Source organism: Chlamydotis macqueenii, chromosome 23 (assembly GCF_036417535.1).
Source record: "Chlamydotis macqueenii isolate bChlMac1 chromosome 23, bChlMac1.mat, whole genome shotgun sequence".
Taxonomy (NCBI): Eukaryota; Metazoa; Chordata; class Aves; order Otidiformes; family Otididae; genus Chlamydotis; species Chlamydotis macqueenii.
In genome coordinates, this window is record NC_141578.1 from 2794934 (window position 1) to 2815860 (window position 20927).

The 20927-nt window shown below is 54.8% G+C and overlaps 1 protein-coding gene across 3 annotated transcripts; it reads right to left on the reverse strand.

The window, feature by feature from the left end:
• Window positions 1-896: 896 nt before the first annotated feature.
• SLC60A1 (solute carrier family 60 member 1) lies at window positions 897-20679 on the reverse strand. Of its 3 annotated transcripts, XR_015261009.1 has the most exons (11): window positions 20313-20678; window positions 14116-14314; window positions 13741-13980; window positions 8402-8570; window positions 6687-6802; window positions 5468-5641; window positions 3678-3825; window positions 3017-3087; window positions 2670-2790; window positions 1819-2007; window positions 897-1650 (listed from the first exon to the last, which is right to left on the reverse strand). XR_015261009.1 is itself a non-coding variant. In XM_086765895.1 (10 exons), exons 1-10 carry the CDS (start codon window positions 20540-20542, stop codon window positions 1943-1945), a joined length of 1533 nt encoding a protein of 510 aa, XP_086622021.1. In that variant the 5' UTR covers window positions 20543-20678; the 3' UTR covers window positions 897-1942. The 3 variants fall into 3 exon arrangements, 2 of the variants coding, with proteins under 2 accessions (XP_086622021.1, XP_086622022.1); XM_086765895.1 differs by having other exon boundaries at window positions 897-2007; XM_086765896.1 differs by lacking the exons at window positions 897-1650; window positions 1819-2007; window positions 6687-6802 and having other exon boundaries at window positions 20313-20679.
• Between the last annotated feature and the right edge of the window lie 248 nt (window positions 20680-20927).

Here is a 20927-nt window from a genome sequence, read left to right on the forward strand (position 1 = left end):
CAATTGTGTTTTTTTTAAATAAATATTTTTAACAAAGTTTCTGATCTTTTGACTGTTTGTAGCAGTAGAGGAAACTGAAAGTTCCAGCTGCAGGGCAGCCTGTGCTGTGATAACACGGGAGGTCACTGGACCCTGAGGTAAGCGGTCTGTCACTGGAGTAGGGTTCTCCTGCCTTGGCTGAACGGAGACAGTGGTGGAGGTGCTGGTGCTGGCTCTGGTCCTGCACAGTCCTTCTGCCAAATCAGGTACTGTTCTCTTCTGGTGAGCAACGCCTTTGGTGAGCAGCTCCCTGCTAGCTACAGTGCTGGCAGCAAGGTGGAGAGCTGAATGGTCAAGCACACCTCTCACAAAAGCACCGATGTTATTCTAGCAACAGCATTTATTACATATTATCAATCAGCAAGGACATAAGGTATTTTTCTTTAATAGCTAGCAGTCCCTGGATTGATAGATATGTAATCTGAGTAGGCTTCTTTCAAAATACTCCCTCATTGTATTGTTTTGTGCTCGTTTCCTCTGTACAGGGATAGAGACAATGCTGGTGTGGTGGGAGGGCTCTATTAATGACAGAGTGGGGTTTTTACTGCAAAAGGGGTTTTGCAGTCCACACTTTCTGAATTCTGGGTATCTCAAGGAGAGGAACAGTGGCATCGGGTGGTGCTAGAGAAGAATTACAGCACATACTGCACCAGACGTGAGCCAGGAGGGCTCCTGACATCCGTGGCTGAGTTAAGCCCAGAATCTAACGCTCCTGTAGAGGGTAAGACGTACTGAAAAACAGAAATGCTAAAAACACTTTAATTAGATTCAATTGAAGGTTGAAAGCTAGAACCGGTGAAGGGAGTAGCTGATAGTCTTGGCTAGAAGCAGCTTCAGTTACCCGAGTCCAGTCGTGGTGAGAATCTAGCAATCAATCACCTTTAATTAAACACTGCTTTATATACACACGTACATATGTACATCCACATACAGCAGTTAAAGCAAAAAGGACATGTCCAATCACTCGCTGAAGAAATAGATGGATGTAGCTTAGCACTCCAAAAAAAAAAAAAAGGCAGTCCTTTCTTCAGAGCCTGGAATAGGTCATGCGTGGGCTGTGAGTACCTTACAGAAGGCACCTGTATAGTAAGTATTGCACAGGTTAAGCAGCTGGAGACTGGCTCCCAAATACCTCTCTTTAAGCTTCAACTGGAAGCTAGAAATAAAAACACCCTGAAAAGACACTGCAGCTGTAGCTTAAAGCAAACTCATCACAACTCATTCTTGACTCTATTAAAAAAAAAAAAATAAGCTAATGATTTTAGTAATCAAGAGGCCCTAGCATGCTGAATAAGACACTGTCTTAGTGAACGTGTCTGATACTGTGTAATGTACAGGAATCAACTGTGCAAACACAGGTCCTGCTACCACTGTGCACTTGGTGGGGTCTACAACTGTGCAGTTTTTCCCCTTTGGAAGTATACACGGAGGTGACACATACTCAGGTCAGTGTTGCACAAAAATTAATTCCATTCCAGCATTGTGCTGCAAATTGTAGGGGCTTCTGTACGTTACAGGCCAAAAGACAAGTCTTAAGTTCAATGACTAAGCCGGGAGATATTCGGTCTTCCACACGGAACAGAGGGAACCTCTTCCTTCCCACCCTCCGTCCTGAAATGGTAAGAAAGTTTGTTTGCAGGAGTAACTGTTCTTCCATCATCCCCACCATCTACTGCAGCCTTCCAGACACCGGCTCCGTCCGATGCTTACACTCCTCTTTTTGGTACACGTGACACAGGCAGCGCAGTGTTCTAGGATGTTTTCTCGGTTCTGACTTACCCAATCTAGTGTGCTTTTGATTGCAGAGAACTTGCATGATTCAGTCATTAAATGTGAAATCATCCTTAGCAGTAATGCTTAATTGCGTGGTGGTTTATTGCTCGTCTAGGGCTTGGCCGCTTCTTTAGCGCTGGTACTGTCCCGTGTCATCCACTACTGCTGGTTTGTCAGGCGAGGCAGCATCCAGATCTGCAAAGTTGACACGAGACACTTCAGCTGACAGTACCAATCCTATCGCGCTTTAAGGGGATGTGCGTGAGCTCTCCCAAACATGATGTTGCTGTTCTGGCACCCACCACACCACCTTGTTTACTTGGCTGGTCATGAAAGAGAGCCGCCCTTTCCAGTCACCGGGACAAGGCTTTTCCCAGTCACACAGTGCTCCTTTTACAAAAGGTAAAAGCAAACAGCATATGCAGACTGAGGCAACATGTAAATAGAAATCTTTTATCAGTGAGGCTTTTCTCAAGAGCCTGACAGCTGCCTTTGGATGGCAGACCCACTTGTTCCCTGGATTTTAGCCAGGGAAGCGCAGGGAAGCTCGTGCGGTCCGTACTAGGAAGACTTTAGCTCTGCGGTAGCATGGCACTGCTGTCACGCCTAGCATCCTATGTGATCCACAGCCCATTCCTACTTTTCCCCTTGCTTCTCCAACAGAAAAGAAAGCAAACCCTGAGTTGCGCCTGCCAAGGCTTTGTGGGCAAGTCAAAGCAGGAAGAGGGGACAGGAAGCAGCGGTAAAATAAACATTTCCTTGCACTTTGCTGAAGTGCTGCGCCCTGGTTATGTAGTGATGCACAGGCTACTCTTCCTCTCATTACAAAGCAGGGCTGAGCGCTGATGCTTTCTTACCTGATGAGGGCTTGGGGTACATCCTGTGGAAAAACAAGAGGAAAGCATAGAAGGTAAAGGCCAGGCCTCCAAAGATCATCCCACAGACCAGGAAACTGTAGCTGCCCTGATCATGTATAATCTGAAATTGGAGGGAAAAAAAAAAAAAAAAAAAAAAAAAAAAAAAAAAAAAAAAAAGAGCAGACATGTCATCATAGCACTCAAATACCTCATCAGCATGCAGTAAGAGCTTGACTGTTTGATGGCTCAAGGCTCATGCAGTGCTTTTCCCTGTAGCTGTCCAAAACCAGGACGAAGGTTTACTTAGAAGTTCCAGCCAGGTTTCCGCGTGCCTTGTCTGCACTTACCGAGCCCACCAGCAGCTGCAGTACCATCTCTCCGATTCCAGCTCCGGTCACCAACACGGTTGTGGCACAGCCTGCAAAGAAACGGTGCAAGGGGCGTTGGCAGGGAACAGGTACAGAGCAGCGGGGTCAGCCTGTAGCTGCTTCACGCGGCCCTTCCCGTACGAGATTTACAACTACTTAATGTATGTCCCCATCTAGCGCTGAGAACGCCTCTTCTAACCTGTGGTAGTGCGGAAAGGTAAAAGTTTAAGCCAAAAAATTTCTCCAAACAGAGAGAACCTCTGAGGCTGAGACCTCCTGTAAGAGCTGGCCAAACGCTAGGAGCTCCAGTTCACTGGTAATCTGGATGATGTTTTCAGAACTAGCGCCCCGTAAGCCTCCAAAGCGGACGTTCCTGTCAGTCCCCCAGAGCCCTAAAGCTGCGGGAAACGAAGAACCAGTCTGGATCCTGCCTGTAAAAGTTATCAGCACCACGAAGCCGGGGTTTGTGCAGTCTGGTTTTCCGACTACACGCTTGACCAAACGTTGCATTCAAAAGCAGATCTTTCTCCCAGGTCTCCGAGGCATCCCTGGAGAGGGAAGGAGTTGCTAGGTGGTATCTTGAGCACCCACCTTTCAGTGGGTCTCAGTGTCTGCCAGGCGTCCCCAGGTCCCCGCTCACCTTTGTACTGCAGGATGTCCTCGGTGTAGGCCAGCATGCTGGGGAAGGTGCTGCTGAGAAACAGCCCCAGGGAGGCCGTCCCCACAAACAAGAAGACGACGCTGTAGGAGAAAATCAGGAGCAGGAGGAAGGTTAGCAGGACTCCAACCTGTGAACAGCAAACAGAAGCAGCAGGTAAATGCTGAGATGCAGGAGACTCTAGATTTTAATGTTGTAGAAAATAGCCTGGAAAATAAACTATACTAAAAAAAAAATAAAAAAAAAAATCACAGTCTGAAAAACTGAACTAGCCAAATAAAATCCATCTACCTTTGCTGTAAAGAATTTGGTACTTTTTATAACATAACTTGGTACTTAACTCTCAACTTTATTAGGTAGACACTTAAGAGAGTATCTCAAAAAATACTTTGCAGCTTTAAATCCAATAGTACTGCTATTTACATGTCTTAATTGCTAATAAGTCTCATTCAGCACGTTAAATAATTAACTCCCTCTCAGTAACTGCCCAGAAACCAGTGACAGGAGTAAAGCCAAAGAGCCAACCCCATTTGAACAAGGGTTCTGGCCGCCGGTTTGCTGCGGCGTGCAAGGAACGGCGAAACCGGCCGCGATGCTCCGCGCCAGCCGCGGCACGGAGTCAGCAGAGGGAGCTCTGCAATACCAGCTCCAGTCCATTTTTAATTGCTTAGGCCCTGGTCACGGCTGCGTGCGTGTACGCAAGAGCAGCGTGGATTCTAAAGGAACTGAACTCAAGCTGCGGTTTGCTGTAACGCTGGCACGACTGCCGAGAGCTGGGCTGTCTTACTACGCACAGCAACGAGCCGGCATCGCACAAAGGGTTCAATATCAGTCAAATTAAATTTTGTCCTTGGATGATAGCACTATCGTTGCCTTTAAGGGGAAGCGAGGCTTCCACTCAAGGCTGGAGGCTACTCCCTCTTCTCTCCAAACATTAGCAGCAGCTAAAGTCGCCCTGGCCCCAGGTTTGTTAGCAGAGCAATCGTGCAGTTCAGACAGGAGATAGAGCCAGTAGCGTGCGTCGGGGAGACGCGTGGGAACGGCCACATCATATTTCATCTGACCGTAGCTATTGGTACCCAAGTTCTGTTTTTAAAGTGATCAGCAGCAAGAGACATTGGCCCAAATCTTCAAAACATCCCAGCGCAAACTGTCACTCCTGTTCCCTCACCATCCTGTTATGTATTCTTGGCCTCGCAATATTAACTGTAAAACTTGCTAACAAAATTACTTCTGGCTTAAATAAATTGTAAATTAACTCCCTTCTCACTCATTTCTTTTCTCTTTTTTTTTTTTGTAAACATGAACAGGAACAACTCCCTCTCTGTTGTCTGCCACATCCTCACATCCATCTTCCTCATATATCCTTAACGGGCTCCTTCCTCTTTCTTCCAGCGGCTGTTTTATTAACGTGAGCCACCTCACAGCACATCGGTTTCTTTGACAGCTGCCACAGCCTAAGCAGAGAACGTACCGAACTCTCTGCCTTCCCTTTCCCAGGGCTAGCACGGGCATTAAATTCCCTGTAAATGCCAGGGAAGACAGCATGCCAAGTAAATAAAGTTGGCAGACATTCACTAGGTGCTTTTCACAAATTTTAACATTAGATTAACTGAGGAGCAAGCTCAGAAAAGCAGCGCAATCGGATTGTAAGTGTCGTGCATCGGAGTCAGCGACAGCGGTGCAGATCTACCAGTTCTGCCCGTCAGAGCCCAAACTGGACAGCACCTGGGAGGCGAGCAGAAGAAAAACACAGCAAAAAACAGCCTTACCACATTGATGAAGACCATAGTGGCCGGCTTCACTCGGTAGGACACGGGGATGGAGATGAGCCTGCCCAGCGTGATGAATCCCCAGAAGAGGCTGGGCAGGTAGCCGGCCACTTTGTGGACGACGGAGAGGGGCTCTTCCACCGCGTAGCTGTAAACGAAGCCCGAGTACTCTCCCTGCAGGGAAAGCGAAGGAGCGCGTCACAGTGCTGTCACAACGCACAGGCTTCGCAACTTTAACTTCAACCTGCCCCTCAAACATTCACAATATCGTGATAGCGCTGGAGAGCCCACCTATGGCTTTGCTACCAAATCCATGAACCTCGTTCCCAAGGGTTTGCAGCTGGAGACAGGCTTCCACCAGAAGGGCTTAAGCTCTCCTAAAAGGGCAAGACTCAACAGCATTGCTAGGTAAAATGCATGCTAGGCTGTTACTGTAGAGGTGCTCTCTTCGCTAGGGACTGTCTTGTCCTTTTGGAATTGCATAGTGATACCACACCACATTAAGAACCCAGAGTTGATCATCCTTGAAGATGGAGGCCCTGGAAAGCTCCTGTACCTGGCAGCTGCTTTGTGTAACCCCCAGGACCCTCTGCAACGCCCTCGTAAGACCCAGCAGTATTTTCCCAGGAGGGGACTGAGACAAAAACCGTTGAAAGAAAAAGACCAGCAGCTTGCCAGCCAAGAGCAAGCCTCCCTCGCCCAGACAGACACACTACACACGGCGAACCCCGTGTGACCGTGCCGGCCAGGGACATGCTGCCAGGCCGCTACAGAGACTGCGCCATCCCCGCATGCTCTCGCCTTGGATTTTGTGGGCTCGGGAGACCCGTCAAACACAGAGTCATCATTTCTTACGGCATAAAACCAAGCTGTTCTTGCCTCTTGGCTGAAGTGAGAAGAGACCTCCACTGCGTACACTTAGACAACGTCACAACTCCAGCTCTAAACTGGCTAGGTTACTAGCAGTAGCAATCTAGCTGCAACACCACAGAGCCGAGGAGAAGCCACAAAACCCTCCCAAGAAGCGGGGCACGTATCAGCCTGACCAGGATTGGCTTTGAACGAGCTACCTTGGGAACCAGACTGCGCCGGCAGACCCTCAGGTCCCGCCTGCCGCAAGCAGAGGACACGTGCTGGGTTTGGGCCGTTACAAGGGATTTGGAAGGAAGAAAGCCGTACAGCTTTGCTCAGACAAGATCCCTCTATCAGCTGAACTCACCACAATCCCATCAGTCATGAAGAGAACAAGAGCCCCAGTGATGTGGACTGCGAAGTAGGTGTAAGAAGCCCCTCTGAAGTTTTTGCTTTGGCAGCAGCTAAATAAGTCATCATGACCTGGTGAAAAACAATGCAAAGCAATCTTAGCTGGAACGTCCCCCTGGGGCTGGGTGGGTGCCAGCCCGCCATGGGGATTTGTTTTGGGCTCAGGCTGCAAGACAGAGATTCACAGAGGACGGTGGACAACGCGGAGCACGGCTAACCTCTGCTGGCACAACCTCCTCCTGCACCTTCCTATAAACCTTCAGAAGGAAGACAAACATGCTCATGGGCTGCTGTACACGGACTGGGATTGTAGCTCTCTGGGAGAGCTGCTACTGCTCATACTAAGGGTGCTTGTGCTCCTCTTCCCATTTAGGAGCTCCGCATCGCTGGCCCTGCTCTTGTGGTCAATAGGAACAAGCCCATAGCACTCAGAGACCCTCATGGTGCTCAGAGCTCCTCATCCTTGGTCCCACCACGCAGGAGAGCCCTGCCCAGGATGGCTCCCATTCCTCAGATCAATGGTATTTAACCAAATGAGCCAACTTTGGGAAAGAGGGTGATAAACACGCAGCAAAGGGCTGGCGTTGAGGTAACAGCACCCGGAGCCCCGTGCAGGCGAGACAGCTGCTCCCGCACGGCAAAGATGGGATTCTGACCGCTTCCACGGGGAAGGAGGGATTTTGCCAGCACAGACCTGTCTGTCAAAGATCACAGCAGGCAGCGGACAGTCTTCCTGCTCCTCTAAGGATTAATCCCAACTGCATTTAAGAGGAAGATGGAGATCTGAAGAACCCAAAGCTCCAGTGGGTTGTATGAAAATGGGCAGCTGGGTCAAGGAAAGAAACCATCCGTGTCTCAGCTGAGGGAGACGCTATCAGATGAGCACAGCCTTACCAGGCACCAGAGAACCCACTCTGTTAGGGACACCCGTGATCCTTCCCTGCAGCACCTCACCACATCTCTAACTGCCTCCGCCTTCAAGTATTCCCTAAAATTTCCTTTTATTGTTCAGGTGAAGCCACCTCTTCTGTAATAACACTGAATGCTTCTCCGATAACCCTCAGATACGGTCACTTCTGAGAGTCACCATTTAGCTGAAGAGCTCACTCTGATAGGTTTCTCTTGGGCAGCAGAGAACAATGTCACTATCGTCCCCAAACCAAGCTGTAGTCACGGGTTCAAGAGCAAACTATTGCTGGAGTTTAACTTCTCCCCTCAAACAAGGGCGCCATCCTTACTCCCTTCAGATCTGTAAAAACCAGCGTTCTGCAGCGTGATGGCTGCTTTTAAACCGAGCGGTCAGCAAAGCCAGCTCAAAACCTGACTGAAAACCAGACAGAAATGAAGGGGCACAGCTTTCACGTGTGCTTGAACAAGTCGGTAGCCTGGGTTGAGTTTTAGGACAGCTTGGAGCAAAGCAGCCTGGAGCCCCAACGGCGGGATACTGATCGCTGCTCAGGGGTTACAGCCCCATCTAATTCCATGGCAACTGGGCACCAGATTGTCCGTTTGGATTGTTTGGGTGCTTCTGGGTCACGGGTACGCTTCGGAAAGTTTCCTCCTTAGACAATAGCGAGGGATTAAACCCAGAGATGCTCAGAAACACGGCTTTTCCTCCCCCTGCTCACCTCCCGCTCCTCCAAACCCATCCGAGAGGTGCCCCCAGCTCACCTCCTGCTGCGTGGGGTCTCCGCACGGCGGCGGAGAGATCGTCCTTCTCCGCGGGCCTCGCCTCCATGGCCAGCTCGTCAGCCGGCAGCAGCGGGTGGCTGCTGCTGTTGAAGCACGGCACCATCCGCTCCTTGTAGAGCAAGAAAAACACCGCGATGGGCACCGGCAGCTGGGGAGGAACAGAGAGGGGCAGGTCAGCACGACGAGCCTCGCACAGAGCACGGCCCAGTTCCCCGGGCGCGGGGGCCTTTTCAGAAGCCGCACACGGCATCCGTAGCGGATGTGCCCGAATTAACCTCCCAGATGGGCAACGGGGTAAGGAGCCACGGCAGGAGGGATGGAGGCTTTTTAGGAGAGCTAGCAGGGAATAAAAAAGGCTGAGAGCAAACACTGCCAATCCAGAGCGCGGCTGGGGCATCGCCCGACAGTCCCTGTGGGCTGGGGACCTTTCATTCACCTGGGACGGGGACAGGGGCGCTGGAACAGCAGGCACCTAAATACAAACCTCACGAAGCCCTGTACTGGCCCTTCAAAACCAAAATATTCTGGCTTCCGAGCATTTGGCCACTTCTGCACAAAGGATAATAATTTTTAAAAAGTAGCTTTTGCCTGCGGAGGGCAGAACGGTTTTAACGGGAGCCCTTCTGCGGCTGGAACTCTGTGAGGGAAGAGCGAGCTGCTCTAAAATCCGCGTTGCCCCCCTCCAGCCATTAGCAGAGGTTGCTCAGCATCTCAGAAGAGACGAGCTCACGGTTCCCCGGCCAACGGTGCTGGGCGCCTTCAACCAGCCCCGCAGCACGGCCCCTGCTGAGGGATGGAGGGCTGAAGAGCAGCGAGCGTCCAGCCATCGCCTGCCCCACTGTCTCAGAGACCCCCGTGCACCCCAGGATGCTGTCACACAGGCTCCCGGCGCGCGACGGTCCCGCCGGCACGGTTCCCCGCGGTCAGGGCTCGCCGCCCAGTGCCGACGCAGATGGGGACCAGTGGGCTGGTAGCTGCCCACCGGATCCATCGCGCAGCAGCCGCAGCATCGGCTTCCCCGGCACCGTCCTCCCTCGCTGCCACGCGCCGGGGGACGGGCCCGCTCCCCGCGCACACCCACGGCTCGGTGGTGCCTCCAAGCCCGGAGGGACTTGCTCTTTTTTATTTTGGAGGAAATAAAACAGAGGGAAGCAAATGAAGCTGGGTCTGCCTCTCACCAGCCTCCCACCACAATGGAGCGGTGTTTATTCTGCAACAAACTGGGGGAGAAAGCCAGGAAATCCTAGGTGACAGCTCAATCTCCAGCTGCCGAACGCTTGTTTGCTCCATGTCTGTGAGCAAGTGTGAGCCCTCGCTCCAAATTTCCTGCCTTTTGTTGGCTCGTGGCATGATTTAAATGTATGGAGAATTCCACCTCCCCCCCCCCCCCCGCCCCACCTCTCTTGCCTGAATTCGTTTATGAGAACTTCATTGTTCTGGGAACAATGGGAATAGGAACAGTTAGATCAGTCCCATGGAAGAAAAACGCATTTGCTTGATAGTTCTAATCCTTCCGGAGGTCAGGACTAGATTTTATTCTTCTAAATTGCAGATTTTGCAAAAACAAAACAAAACAAAACAAACCCACGCAGAGCGGCTGGCCGTGCAGATAACGTCTCCGGGCACTTCCAGCCTTAAGGAGTGCTCGGTGCCTACACAGAAAAGGGCCCCAGCTCCGGACTCCCCTGACTCCCAGTCAAACCATAGCCACGTCCCTGCTCCTCAGACCCTCATCTCCAAAGCAAGCAGGTCCCTTTTGCTTTATCAGCCATGAGCTGCTCGCCAGCGCTGGCCGTTTCTCATAGGAAATGCCCAAAAACCTTAGGGTCACCCAAAATCAAGCGCAGCCCTCCCCCATGGGTGCCACCGCGCCAAGGCCAGCTCAGGAAAGCAGGGAGAAGCAAAGGATCGGGCTCAAGGGCCCCGTCCTGAGCCAGCCCCGTGTCCTGCACACCAGCTGGCAAATGGCCTTGGGGACAGTCACTCGTGGCCACCCGGCCACAGGGGAGGCCAGCCACAAATCTGGGGTGCGCAGAGGGGACGGGGCATCCACAATCAACACGAGAGCCCAGCCGGGGCACATTGCACCACGCCAAGGGACAAATCCGTCCCAGAGGAGCAGCCTGCCCCGAGCACAGGACAGGGACAGCTCGAGGACTGGCCCTTCTGCTGCCCACACGAGCACGGCCGCTGTCACCAGCATCCAGGTGGGCGCTGAGCCCCTCTTTCCCCGTCCGCAGCTCCCACACGCCCCAACGGGAGAGGTTGGGTGATGACGACGAGCCTCGCTGGCCCCTGGAGCCAGGGCACGTGCCAGGACTCACAGGGGCACGGCCACCGCGCTTACGACGGGATGGCGCTGCTCTGCCCTACAGCAGCTTCGGCTTTCTTGGGGCTGACGCACCCGCTGCCCGGCACAAGGCAAAGAGCCATCAAAGCCTTCCCACCCCGCGGGGAGCCCAAACGGCGAGAACCAGAGAGGAGCCACGGCCCCTCAAATAAGGACACCGCTCCTCAGAGCATCACCCAGCCCCCATCTCCCCCCAGCCCTCCTGAGCAGGCAGGAATTTTGGTGCCGTAACCAGTTGCTCAGGAGATTCCTTCCCGGGACAACTCCACTTTGCCTTTTCCAGCGGGAGGTTTTTTGTTTTTCTGGGGAGGAGAGGGGCACCCGAGCACCCTGCGGGGAGCCCGCGCGGGCTGAAGGGCAAAGGCAGCCCCGCTGCTCCGGCTCCGGGATGCTCTCCTCCCCCTGGCAGCTTTCAACCGCTGTTACAAACCCAACAAGTCCCTGCATCACGCAGTTAAGCGTGGGTATAATCCGGGCTCCTTCCCTCCAGCTTCTATTTCGGTCTCTCCCCGCAGCAGCACGGGATTGTTCCCTCCCATTGTATCCAGGCTACTTTTAAGCAACCTAAGCACAATGGAGCGTCCCGCGCTTCCCCTGGGAAGCCACCTTCCGGACAAACACATCCCTCTCGGAGGAACATTTTCCTCATTTCCAGCCCCTTGGAACGGGCTGGGTGATGACATTTCCGTTCTGTGGGAAACTGAATTTTAAAATATGTTTTTGTTCCAAATCTGGATGAAAAGCCAAAATTTTCTCTTAGAATGAAAAATTTTGGCTGGGAGTCACCCAAGCACTTCATTTTCCTGATGTTGAACCATTTCATTTCACTAAAGCAAAAACATTTTGCTTCAGTAACATCAAAACAACTGTCAGCTTTACACGTCGCGTTCGTACCAAAGTCAAATCGAGACATTTCCACTTTAAACAAAGCAAGAAATCAAAATTAATCATTTCAGCTTGTGCCTTGTCAGAATACACACAGCCCTGGGAAAACCGGTATGGAAATGTGTTTTTGACCATTTTATAACAAAGCCGCTGGTCCCAGCTTCCATTTCTGCAGCTTCCTCATTTCATCCACTCCCCTGGGGTCTTAAATACCAATTATCATCGTCTTTCTCCGCCGCTGACACCTCAAAGAAGGGTCAGCAGCTTTGGGGCTGAGCTGCTCTCCGTGCCTCCAGCCAGTGTCCGGGTTATTTAGTTTAAACAAGGAACCAAGTCAGCTCCCTCCGCGAGGCTTTGGCAACGGGACACGCTGGAGAGCTGCGGGCACAGAGGGGGTCCCACCCTGGTCCCAAAACGTCTGTGGGATGCTGCTAGGGGGTCCAGCAACCACCCTCCCCTTCGTGCTTCGGATAGCAGACGCACCATTGTATTCAAAGCAGCTATTAAACACTGCCTTCAAAACTAAATTAGTTTGCTGAGGATTGACTGGCAAAGCAGATAACGCTCCGGTGTAATTAAAAGCACATTTCCCACGGCATGCGCAGAGTCAGAGGTAATTAAAACCGGCTTCTCCTCCTAGGCAGAGCGCATCCTTTCTGCAAAGAAACTCATTACGGCACCTGCCCAGCTGTTTCGCTTGCCTTTTCTTCTCCTCACATCAGCAAAACAGCGAGCCACTGCCTAATGAAAGCCCCTGCACTAGGAGCTATGTTTCAGTTATTCAGCAAATGGCAGACCGAGAGCACAAAGAAACCTGTTCCCCTTGCCCGGCGCAGACGGAGCGGTGGAAGACCAAGGGCTGCTCCTTGGCCTGGGACAGGGAGGAGCATCAGCGCATCCTTAGGCTCTGGCAAGAGGGCAACGGCCAAACCGGCACAGGGGAGGGGCAGCAGGCAGGGAGAGATCCGGGATCACCCTTCGGGTGAGCGAAACACCAGCTGGCAGCCCGTTTATAACGGGTGCTCTTTATGAGCAGGCACCAGACTTATGGCACGAGCCACGCGTGCCAGGCTCTGCTCTGCCACAGAGGGGACCCCAGGACCCCTGCCAGCAGGAATTCCCACGCACGAAGCACAAGCGAGCACGCTACAGGTTTTGGGCAGAGCTGCCCTGGGCATCAGTCCCGGCACAAACAGCATCATTCGTCAGGCCAACGCTCACTGCGACAACGCGCTCTGCTCTTATCGCTCCGGATCGCCACAGACAATTACACGCACGCTCGCAGGGCTCGTGCCGCAGGGAAAGGCCAGCGGCAGCTCAGCGAGCTCAGGACGGGCACGACGACGGCTGCAGCCCAGCAAGGCTGTGCCAGGACCAGTTATATTTAGTTATGCTGGGATTCAGGTATTAACTGGGGTGTGAGGCAAAGACACCCCACAGCCTGCAGGCAAGAGCAGATGCTGGAGATCCGCTTTGGGACTCAGCGGAGAAGGTGGAAGGGCACTAAACCCCTTCTCTCTCACAAAGGAAGGGCCACAGAGCTTTCACATCGGCTGCCAGTCTCCAGGGAAACATAACAAACAGGCAGAGACGCCCCAATCAAGCTTTCAGCACCAGTAACTCGGTTCGTCAGCGGGCACCTCGCCACGAATAAAGATGCTGCGACTCGCCCTCCCGCCAAGCCATCCCTGTGCCACTGAGCTCCTCCCCAGAGCGGCCGCACAGGGAGGAAAACCTCACGGCTCTGAGCGTAGTTAGCTGGTATAACTCCTGGAGGTACAACCTGCTTCCAGAGAGATCAGACAATTCCCACAGGACGGTACGCCAGCCCTATTGCCTCTGACGGTGCAGCGATCACTGGCTCAGCTTTGCAGAGTCCTGCCCTAAGCATCTGCTCCTGGCTAAGACACTGGACAAAAACCAAGCCTTCGCTGTGCACCAGCACAACCATCCTCACACCTCCTTCCATCCCCAGGACCACCTAACAGGTACCAACACCCCCCAAACACCACAGCCGTCTGCAAAGCCAAGAAGCAGGGATGTCCCCAGGAACAGCCTGGACCGCTCTGGCTGCAGCACTTACGTTGATGAGTGCCATGATCCAGAAGGCGTAGGAGACGCGTGTGACCACCATGCCTTTCATCGGCAGGTCGTAGTGAGACAGGTTGCCTGGATGGTGAGGGACCAGGGACTTGCGGATGTGAGGGAGGTTGCTGGAGGCGTTGGCCGTGGAGTTTGAGAGGATGCAGTTGGTGTCCGAGAGGAAGGGATCAGCTATCAGTGGGCTTAGCAGCGCCCCGAAGCCCACGAAGAAATGGAGGGCCTGCAAAAGATGAGACACGCAAGTTGAGCAGGGGGGTTTACTGCTTTTGTCTGCACAGAGGCTGGCCAAGCCCCTCACTCCTCTTCCTCAGAGGAGGAAGCATGGCCAGAGGGGAGATGTGGGCTCCGTGCTCACCTGCAGGAAGATGGCCGAGTCCTTCTGGTAGATCTTCACCAGCTGCATGTTGGAGATGGTGTCGATGCAACCCATGGCCAGTCCTGCCACAGCCATGACCACTGCCAGGACCACCACATTGTGGCACAGAGGGATGATGGCAAAGACCAAGGAGATGGCCAGCGATGAGGCGAAGAGCGCAAACAAGGACTGAGCCAACCTGAGACAGGGAAAAAGGAAAGACGGGACAGAATTACCACCATGAGAGCAGCATCCACACCACAGCCCTGCCTCCCATTTCCAGCCCCAGCTCAGTCAGTGGCATAGGCATCAGCGGGAGACGCGCCCATGGGTGTAGCTCCAGCACATGCTCTTCTCACAAGGTGAGGGAGATGCTACAGGTGTAAGAGGCTAAACCGCCACAGGGTGAGGTCTCCAAGAGGCAGATCTTCCACCCAGCTTTTGTGGGGAAGAGTAACCATCCCTTCAAATGCATGTTCTGCAAATTTCAAGGCAAAATAAGGCCCAAGAACCTCCCCTTGTCAACTGGGCCAATCTGGGAACGGAGAGGGACACGGGTATGTGCAAGCGAGGCCACATCGTGACTTTTGAGCAGCTCCGGGGCGTTTTTCCCACAGGGCTGTATCGCAGGAGCAGGCACGAGAGCTGCTGGGCAACCCCAGTTCTCAGCAGGGAGAGAGCTGCTGGCATCCGCATCCCTGTGTCATCCTGGACCTGTCTGCACGTCCTGTCCTCCCTGGAGCACCAGGGAGCCGCTGCTGTTCCCCCTCTGTGCCGTCTCTGTGCCTGCAGCATCGTCCCTTTTCCCCAGCACGATGGGGCAGGATGCAGCACCACTTCCATTCCCAGTGCAGGCAGCCACTTTCCGCCGGAGCAGCCCGTGGGATGTGCACGGTAGAGGGTAAAGCCGGTGCGCGACATCCCGAGCCTGGCGGCGGCGCGGGCAGGCTGCTCTCGGTGCGAGCCAAGCTCTCGCTGGAGAACGGCGCCCGGGCTGGCACCGTGCTGCTCCGGAGCTGCCAAGTGGAGAGGCAGGAAGGAAGGAAGGAAACAGGGACCAGACAACGAAGCACTGAAACCAGCAGAAAGATGGGACTCTAAAGCCACAGCAGAGAGCAAGTAGCACAGGCAGGTCCCCCTCCCCGCCCTGGGCTCCCAAACCCTGGCAGGAGCCCCTTCCCAAGGCCAGCAGCTCGCTGCAATGAGATGCAACTGGGGTCTGCTGCTGGGGGATGTGGGGCACAGCTGTCTGACCCCAGCAAGGGACTGGTGGTGCACGGGTGCGTCCCCAGCACAGGCACGTAACCAGCAAGCAAAACACCTTCGTGCTCTGCCCAAGGGGGAGGGGAAGGCTGGGAGGAGGCAGAGGCTGGAGCGTGGCTGCCGGGCACCATGCTGCCAGCCCTCCCGCCCTGCCCGCTCGTCCAGAACAGCCTCGGCCGTGTCACTGCGCTCCTGCGTGGCCCTCATTCACCTGCAAACCCCTCGTGCTTACACTTCAACGGCACCAGGGACAAAAACTGGCCGAGGGCACGTCTCCTTTATCCTCCTGCCTGGTGGCACAGACCCGGTGGGACCAGCTCCTCGGCGTGCTCCCGTCTCCCAGCACGGCCTCGCTCGCCCATCGGCCAGCCCGCGCTGGGGGAGGCGATGTTTTGCAAAGCCGTAACTACCCGTCTTCCTCCGACAGCAAAATGGTGAGCCAGCGTGGGATTTCTGGGGGAGGGAGGCAGCACGGCGAGATGTGCACAGTCACGGCAGGAAAAACAGCCAGCGAGCGAGGAGCTGTTTGGAGCCTGGAGAGACAAGGCAGGACTCTCCAGGGTACGACGGGAGGGAGAGGCAGAGGCAGCAGCAGCTGGTGAACGCGAGGCCGGGAGCGACGGGGAGACGCGCACCAAGACATCCCAGAAACGCCTCTTCTCCTCCGCAGCCCTGGCAAAACAGCCACGGCGCTGCTCACGCTTGGCTGGGGAGCACGTTCATCACTAGGGTTAAACATTAATTGCAGATGGTGTTACGTCCTTAAAAAGCATCGAAAAGATCGCCTCACTTCTCCCCAGCGAGCAAAAATTCCTGCCTCCAGCCATAAGATGTTCATAACACAATCACACCCCCCGCTAACACCAGCACCCACAGCCCTGCTGCCCCCTTCCCTGGCTCTGGCCTTAGGGGGGACCAAGAAATCACTGGCTTCCCACGCCAGATCCCCAGGACGGAGTCGAAGGATGCTGCTCAGCACCAAACCACCAGCTGGGGGATTTCTTTAGAAACAACCTTCTCTGAAAGCATCCTTAAATAGGTACCCCACGACTTTCAGAGGGGTCTTCATGATGCGAAACCAATGCACCCCTCCAAAGGGCTTGAAAAGCAACCCTGATGTTATGCCATGGTCCGGTTGCGGACATCGCTGCCCTCCCCACCACTAACTGATCCCCGTGTCCCCGGCTGAGCGGATGCACAGCGGGCTCTGTTTCAGGAGCACCCAGAGCATGTCCTGGCTCCATCATAAGGCTTGAGGGAAGGGCTGCAGCTCCCCCCGGAAGGTTTAGGCCAGTCTCCTATCACAAATTGGGAGGGTCAGAGCAAAGCTTCCCCTCCCCTTCCCACCCAATGCATCCAAACCCCCACCTCGGTGTTCCAGCAGTAGCAGGCACTCTTCAAGTATTTTTCCCCACCCCAGGGAGCATTTTCCAAGTCCCTCACATCAAGAAGAAAAATGATAACAAGGCTAATTCAGAGACTTGCAAACCTGATAACTAAAACCCCTGAGGGGACGAGGCGAGGACACGGAGAAAAGAGGAAGCATGGATCATCCCACATCCACCTTCAGGCGCCCTTGTCTCCAGCAGCAAGCAGCAGCCAGGCTTGGGGAGCATCACCTCCCCCGAGCAGCTCCTGCTCCAGTCACTGTGCTCTCTTCAGCCACAAAAGGCTTTATTTTAAGTGTCCTGTGTGCACCAGCCACACCACAGAAACCCTCAGAAGACAGGAGTCTGAAGGGCAGGGAGAGAACAGGGTCACCCGCTCTCAGCTGACGTGCTGCGACGTGCACAGGTGCCCGGGGTGAAGATGAAAGAAAGGTAAAAAGGTCCCATCACCAGCACCCCCAGGTCCCGGTGTGGGTCAGCCCTTCGAGCAGAGCCTGCTCAGGGCTCCGGCACAGCCACAGACCCACCAGCCCCCTCCTCTCCCCCGCTAACACCAGTGGGACAGGCTCAGGGCTGACCTGAACGCTGGGAGCAAAAGCAAAAAAACACCGGAAGGCAAACAAAAAAAAAAAAAAAACCAGGAGAACACAAAAATGCAGTTTCTTAATTAAAATAAATAAATAAATAAACTGGGGCATGGGTGCTCAGTTACTCTGGAGCTATTGTCACAAACGCGCGTGGCACAGAGAGAGCGGGACTTTAACTTCACAGTACAAGTTTAAAATCCAACAAAATGCAAAAGGAGAAGGGGAAGGCAAGGGAAGCCGGAGGGAGAGCGGAGGGGATGCAGGAGCACAGAGCTCACGCAGTGCCAGGCGCCGGGGTGGATTTACCGAAGAGCTCGCATCCCGCTTGGGTTTCTGAGCCCAGGCAGGGCTCAAGCCCTCTCAGCACCCCCACCCCAGCACCGCTGGCTGGATTTGCGGTCTCACAACATGTCAGGCACTTCAGAGAACCTAGCCCGGGTAACACCAGGAATCAAGAGCCTTCAGTGTTCTTCACCTGCCTCCTTCCGGAGGGCACCAGCTGCTTCACTCGAGGACCCTCTACCAACACAACAGCAGCACCTGGGTTTGAGCCAGGGCATCCACTCCACCCAAACCCTGACCCCACTCCTGCAAATACCCTGTGAAAAGCTGTATTCTGCTGCAGAAGGGCTTGTAATCACAACCCAGAGAACCCCCAGCACCAGTTACCAGAGAGCAGCAGCCCGTCCTGAACCCGAGCGTGAGCCTAAACGCCGTGCCCAGCAGCTACGGGGGAGCTGCTCTTCCCACAGCTCCGGCTCCGCGCCTCCCTGCAACCCAGGGAAGGGACCGCACGGCGAAGCCGGGTGTCCAGTGCAGAGCACCATGGGCAACAACCGCATTTCCACATCACTCGGGGAAACTCGCAACGGCAAACTTTCCTCTTCCTTGAAATCTTGCACAAGAGGGAATTCTGGAGCTAGTTCTGGCAGTCCAGGCTCGCGCTGTTACAGGAGGGACGGGTGCCACCATTATGCTCTGTCCTCCCAGTGCTCCAGGACTCCAGCGGGGCCAAGGGAGCAGAGACAACAACCCAGCATTCAGCAGCTTCTCCAGTGAGAGGAACCAAGCTGTTATTTAGGTCCCACCATCCCTTTCTACCACAGAATCCAGTAACAACACTGCTTTCCCTCCGCAAGTCCATCACTCAGAGCAGACAGCTCAAATACTTATTTTAGTTAAAAGCAAGCAATAAAGACTACGTTCCTCCGGCACTAGAAATTAAACACAGCTCGCAGCCAGACCTTGCCTCAGCTGGCTTCCAGGCAGGCAATGCTTTGGGATCCTCTACCAGCAGCCTTCCACCTCCTAACTGGAAAAGACGACCTGCCCAGTGCTCCTCCCTGCCCAGCACTGGGACCAGCATAATTTCATTTGTAAACCCACAGCATGGCCCAGAGGTAGAAATCCTTAGCAGGACAGCTCGATGAAGAGGGGACGGTACAGGAGCTCGCAGAGCCGGAACAGTTAATATTCTCATCCAAACCCACAGTCTGTACGGGGCACCGCTCCGAGAAACCCCCCACAACGCTCGCGAGCTGCAACTATCCGAAACACGCCCTCCTGCAGCCTCCTCACGGGGCTCACAGACATGTCGCAAAAGCCCATCGCTCCGAGAGGCTGCGATCACAAACACATCCTGCTTCCTACCCACAGCGAGCAGCAAACGCGCTCTTTTCCCCGGCGTGCTGCTGCAGAGTTCCAAGTTTGGGAGTCTCGGAGCGCAAAACCCCAAACGGGTCAGAGTCACCGGCCGGCCGAGGGCAGGAGCTCCGGGTAGGAAGCTGGCAGCAGGAAACAATTCTGTGTTTTCCTCCGCTGCTCTTTCAAACACATGTGAAGCAGACCGGGGGCTGGCAAAGGCACTGCCCACTGACCCAGCGGTCCGCGAGCCACAGCAGACCCAGGGCAAGGCTCCCACGTGCCACCCCCATTCCCATCCACCTTCCTCGCCCGGCACAGCTGCTCCACAAAGCCTTTGGGCTCCATCCAGGCAGGGGGACCGGGACAGTTCAACGCAGCAGGACCGTAATTTAACAGGTGCCCTAATGCCGCCTTCACTAGCCTACACTCCACTGTTCACGAGACAAGAGTTTAACAAAATATTTAAAAGCCCATTTTAAAGCAGCGAAGGGTTCACGCCAAATTCTCTCAGGCACACGTTAAACATACACATAAATAGATGACGTGTGTGTCAGAGACACACGTTACATCACTGCCCGAAGAACTAGTGACAATGTAAATAATCAGCTGATTCTCAGCAGAGCAGAGCTGTCACCAAGCCTCAGATCAAACGCCTGTGTGGCTCTCCTGCGAGTTGAGCCATCAGGTATTATTTTAAACACACCCTGGACAGACAGCTCAGCGCAAATCCCTGTTTGGTTCCTTGCTGGCACACGAGGGACACAGCCGAGGCACTGCCTCTGCCCTCGTCCCCCGCAGCAGCAGGACCACGAGGACCGCCAGCATCTCGCCTTCGTTTGCCCAAACTCCTGGGGGAGCGCGACAATACTTCAGTTTCTGACACCGAGGTTATTAAAACAGGCTTCCAACAATAGTTTTGCAACCAACAATCAGGTTAAGGCAAACACCCTCCGGGAAGTTCTGGCTGGAACTTCACGCTGAGGCGATCTCTGTCCCGAGCTCCGTGGGTACGGATCTGCGCAGAAGAGGGAAGCAGCCCCAGAGCGGCTTCCACCCCACACCTCCCGGGAAGCCCCTGTCCCTCCACACCTCTCCGGCCAGAGGGCTGCAGACCCTCCAGGACACGCACGGAAAGCTCCACTCCAGCAGGTTTTTCCCACGCGGATGGCAGCATCCCAGCTCAGCCATGCAAAACCCGCTGGGATAAAAGCAACCCGCTCCCAGCCCGGGAGAAAAAGCTGGGATGGGGGTAGGAGGCTGCGGAGAGAGCCAAGCCCACCCGCGGGAGGTGCGATGAGTTTGCCAGGCGCCTTACGTCCTCTTGAAGACCCCTCCGAGGCAGCTGCCGAGCAGGAGGCAGAACTGCTGGGAGAAGAAGACCCAGGTGATTTGGGAGAGGGAGCTCTGGGTCTGGCAGCGCAGGTCCAGCAGCGTGGGCCCCAGGAAGCCGATGCAGAGGCCGAAGCTGAAGAAGACGCTCCAGTAGGTAAGGGTGGGCTGCAGGTTCCTCCGGAACCGCACCGACACCCGCTCGTCCCACCACATCGTGGGCGGGGGGCGGCCACGGCGATGCGGCTCCCGCGCCGCCCGGCCCCGCTGCCGGTCCTATTCCTGGTCCCGGTCCCGGTCCCCTCCTCCTGTGCAGGATGTGGCTCCGGAGCCCGCGGCACCGCGCCGGGCGCTGGCTCCGCCTCCGGGAGCCGGGAACCGCCGGGGCTGCGCGGGGCGGGGCCCCCTCTCCATCCCCCCAAAAAGCCGCCCCGAGGGACCCCGCTCCAGCGCATCCCGCCCGAAGGAGCCCGAGCCCCCCCGCACCCATCCATCCCCAGCATCCCCGCGGGGTTTGCATCATCTTGCCAAAAGTGGGGCAGCCCCCGGGCGGGACCCCGCTGCGTGGGGGACGAATGGCGCTGAGCCGCGAGCACAGCCA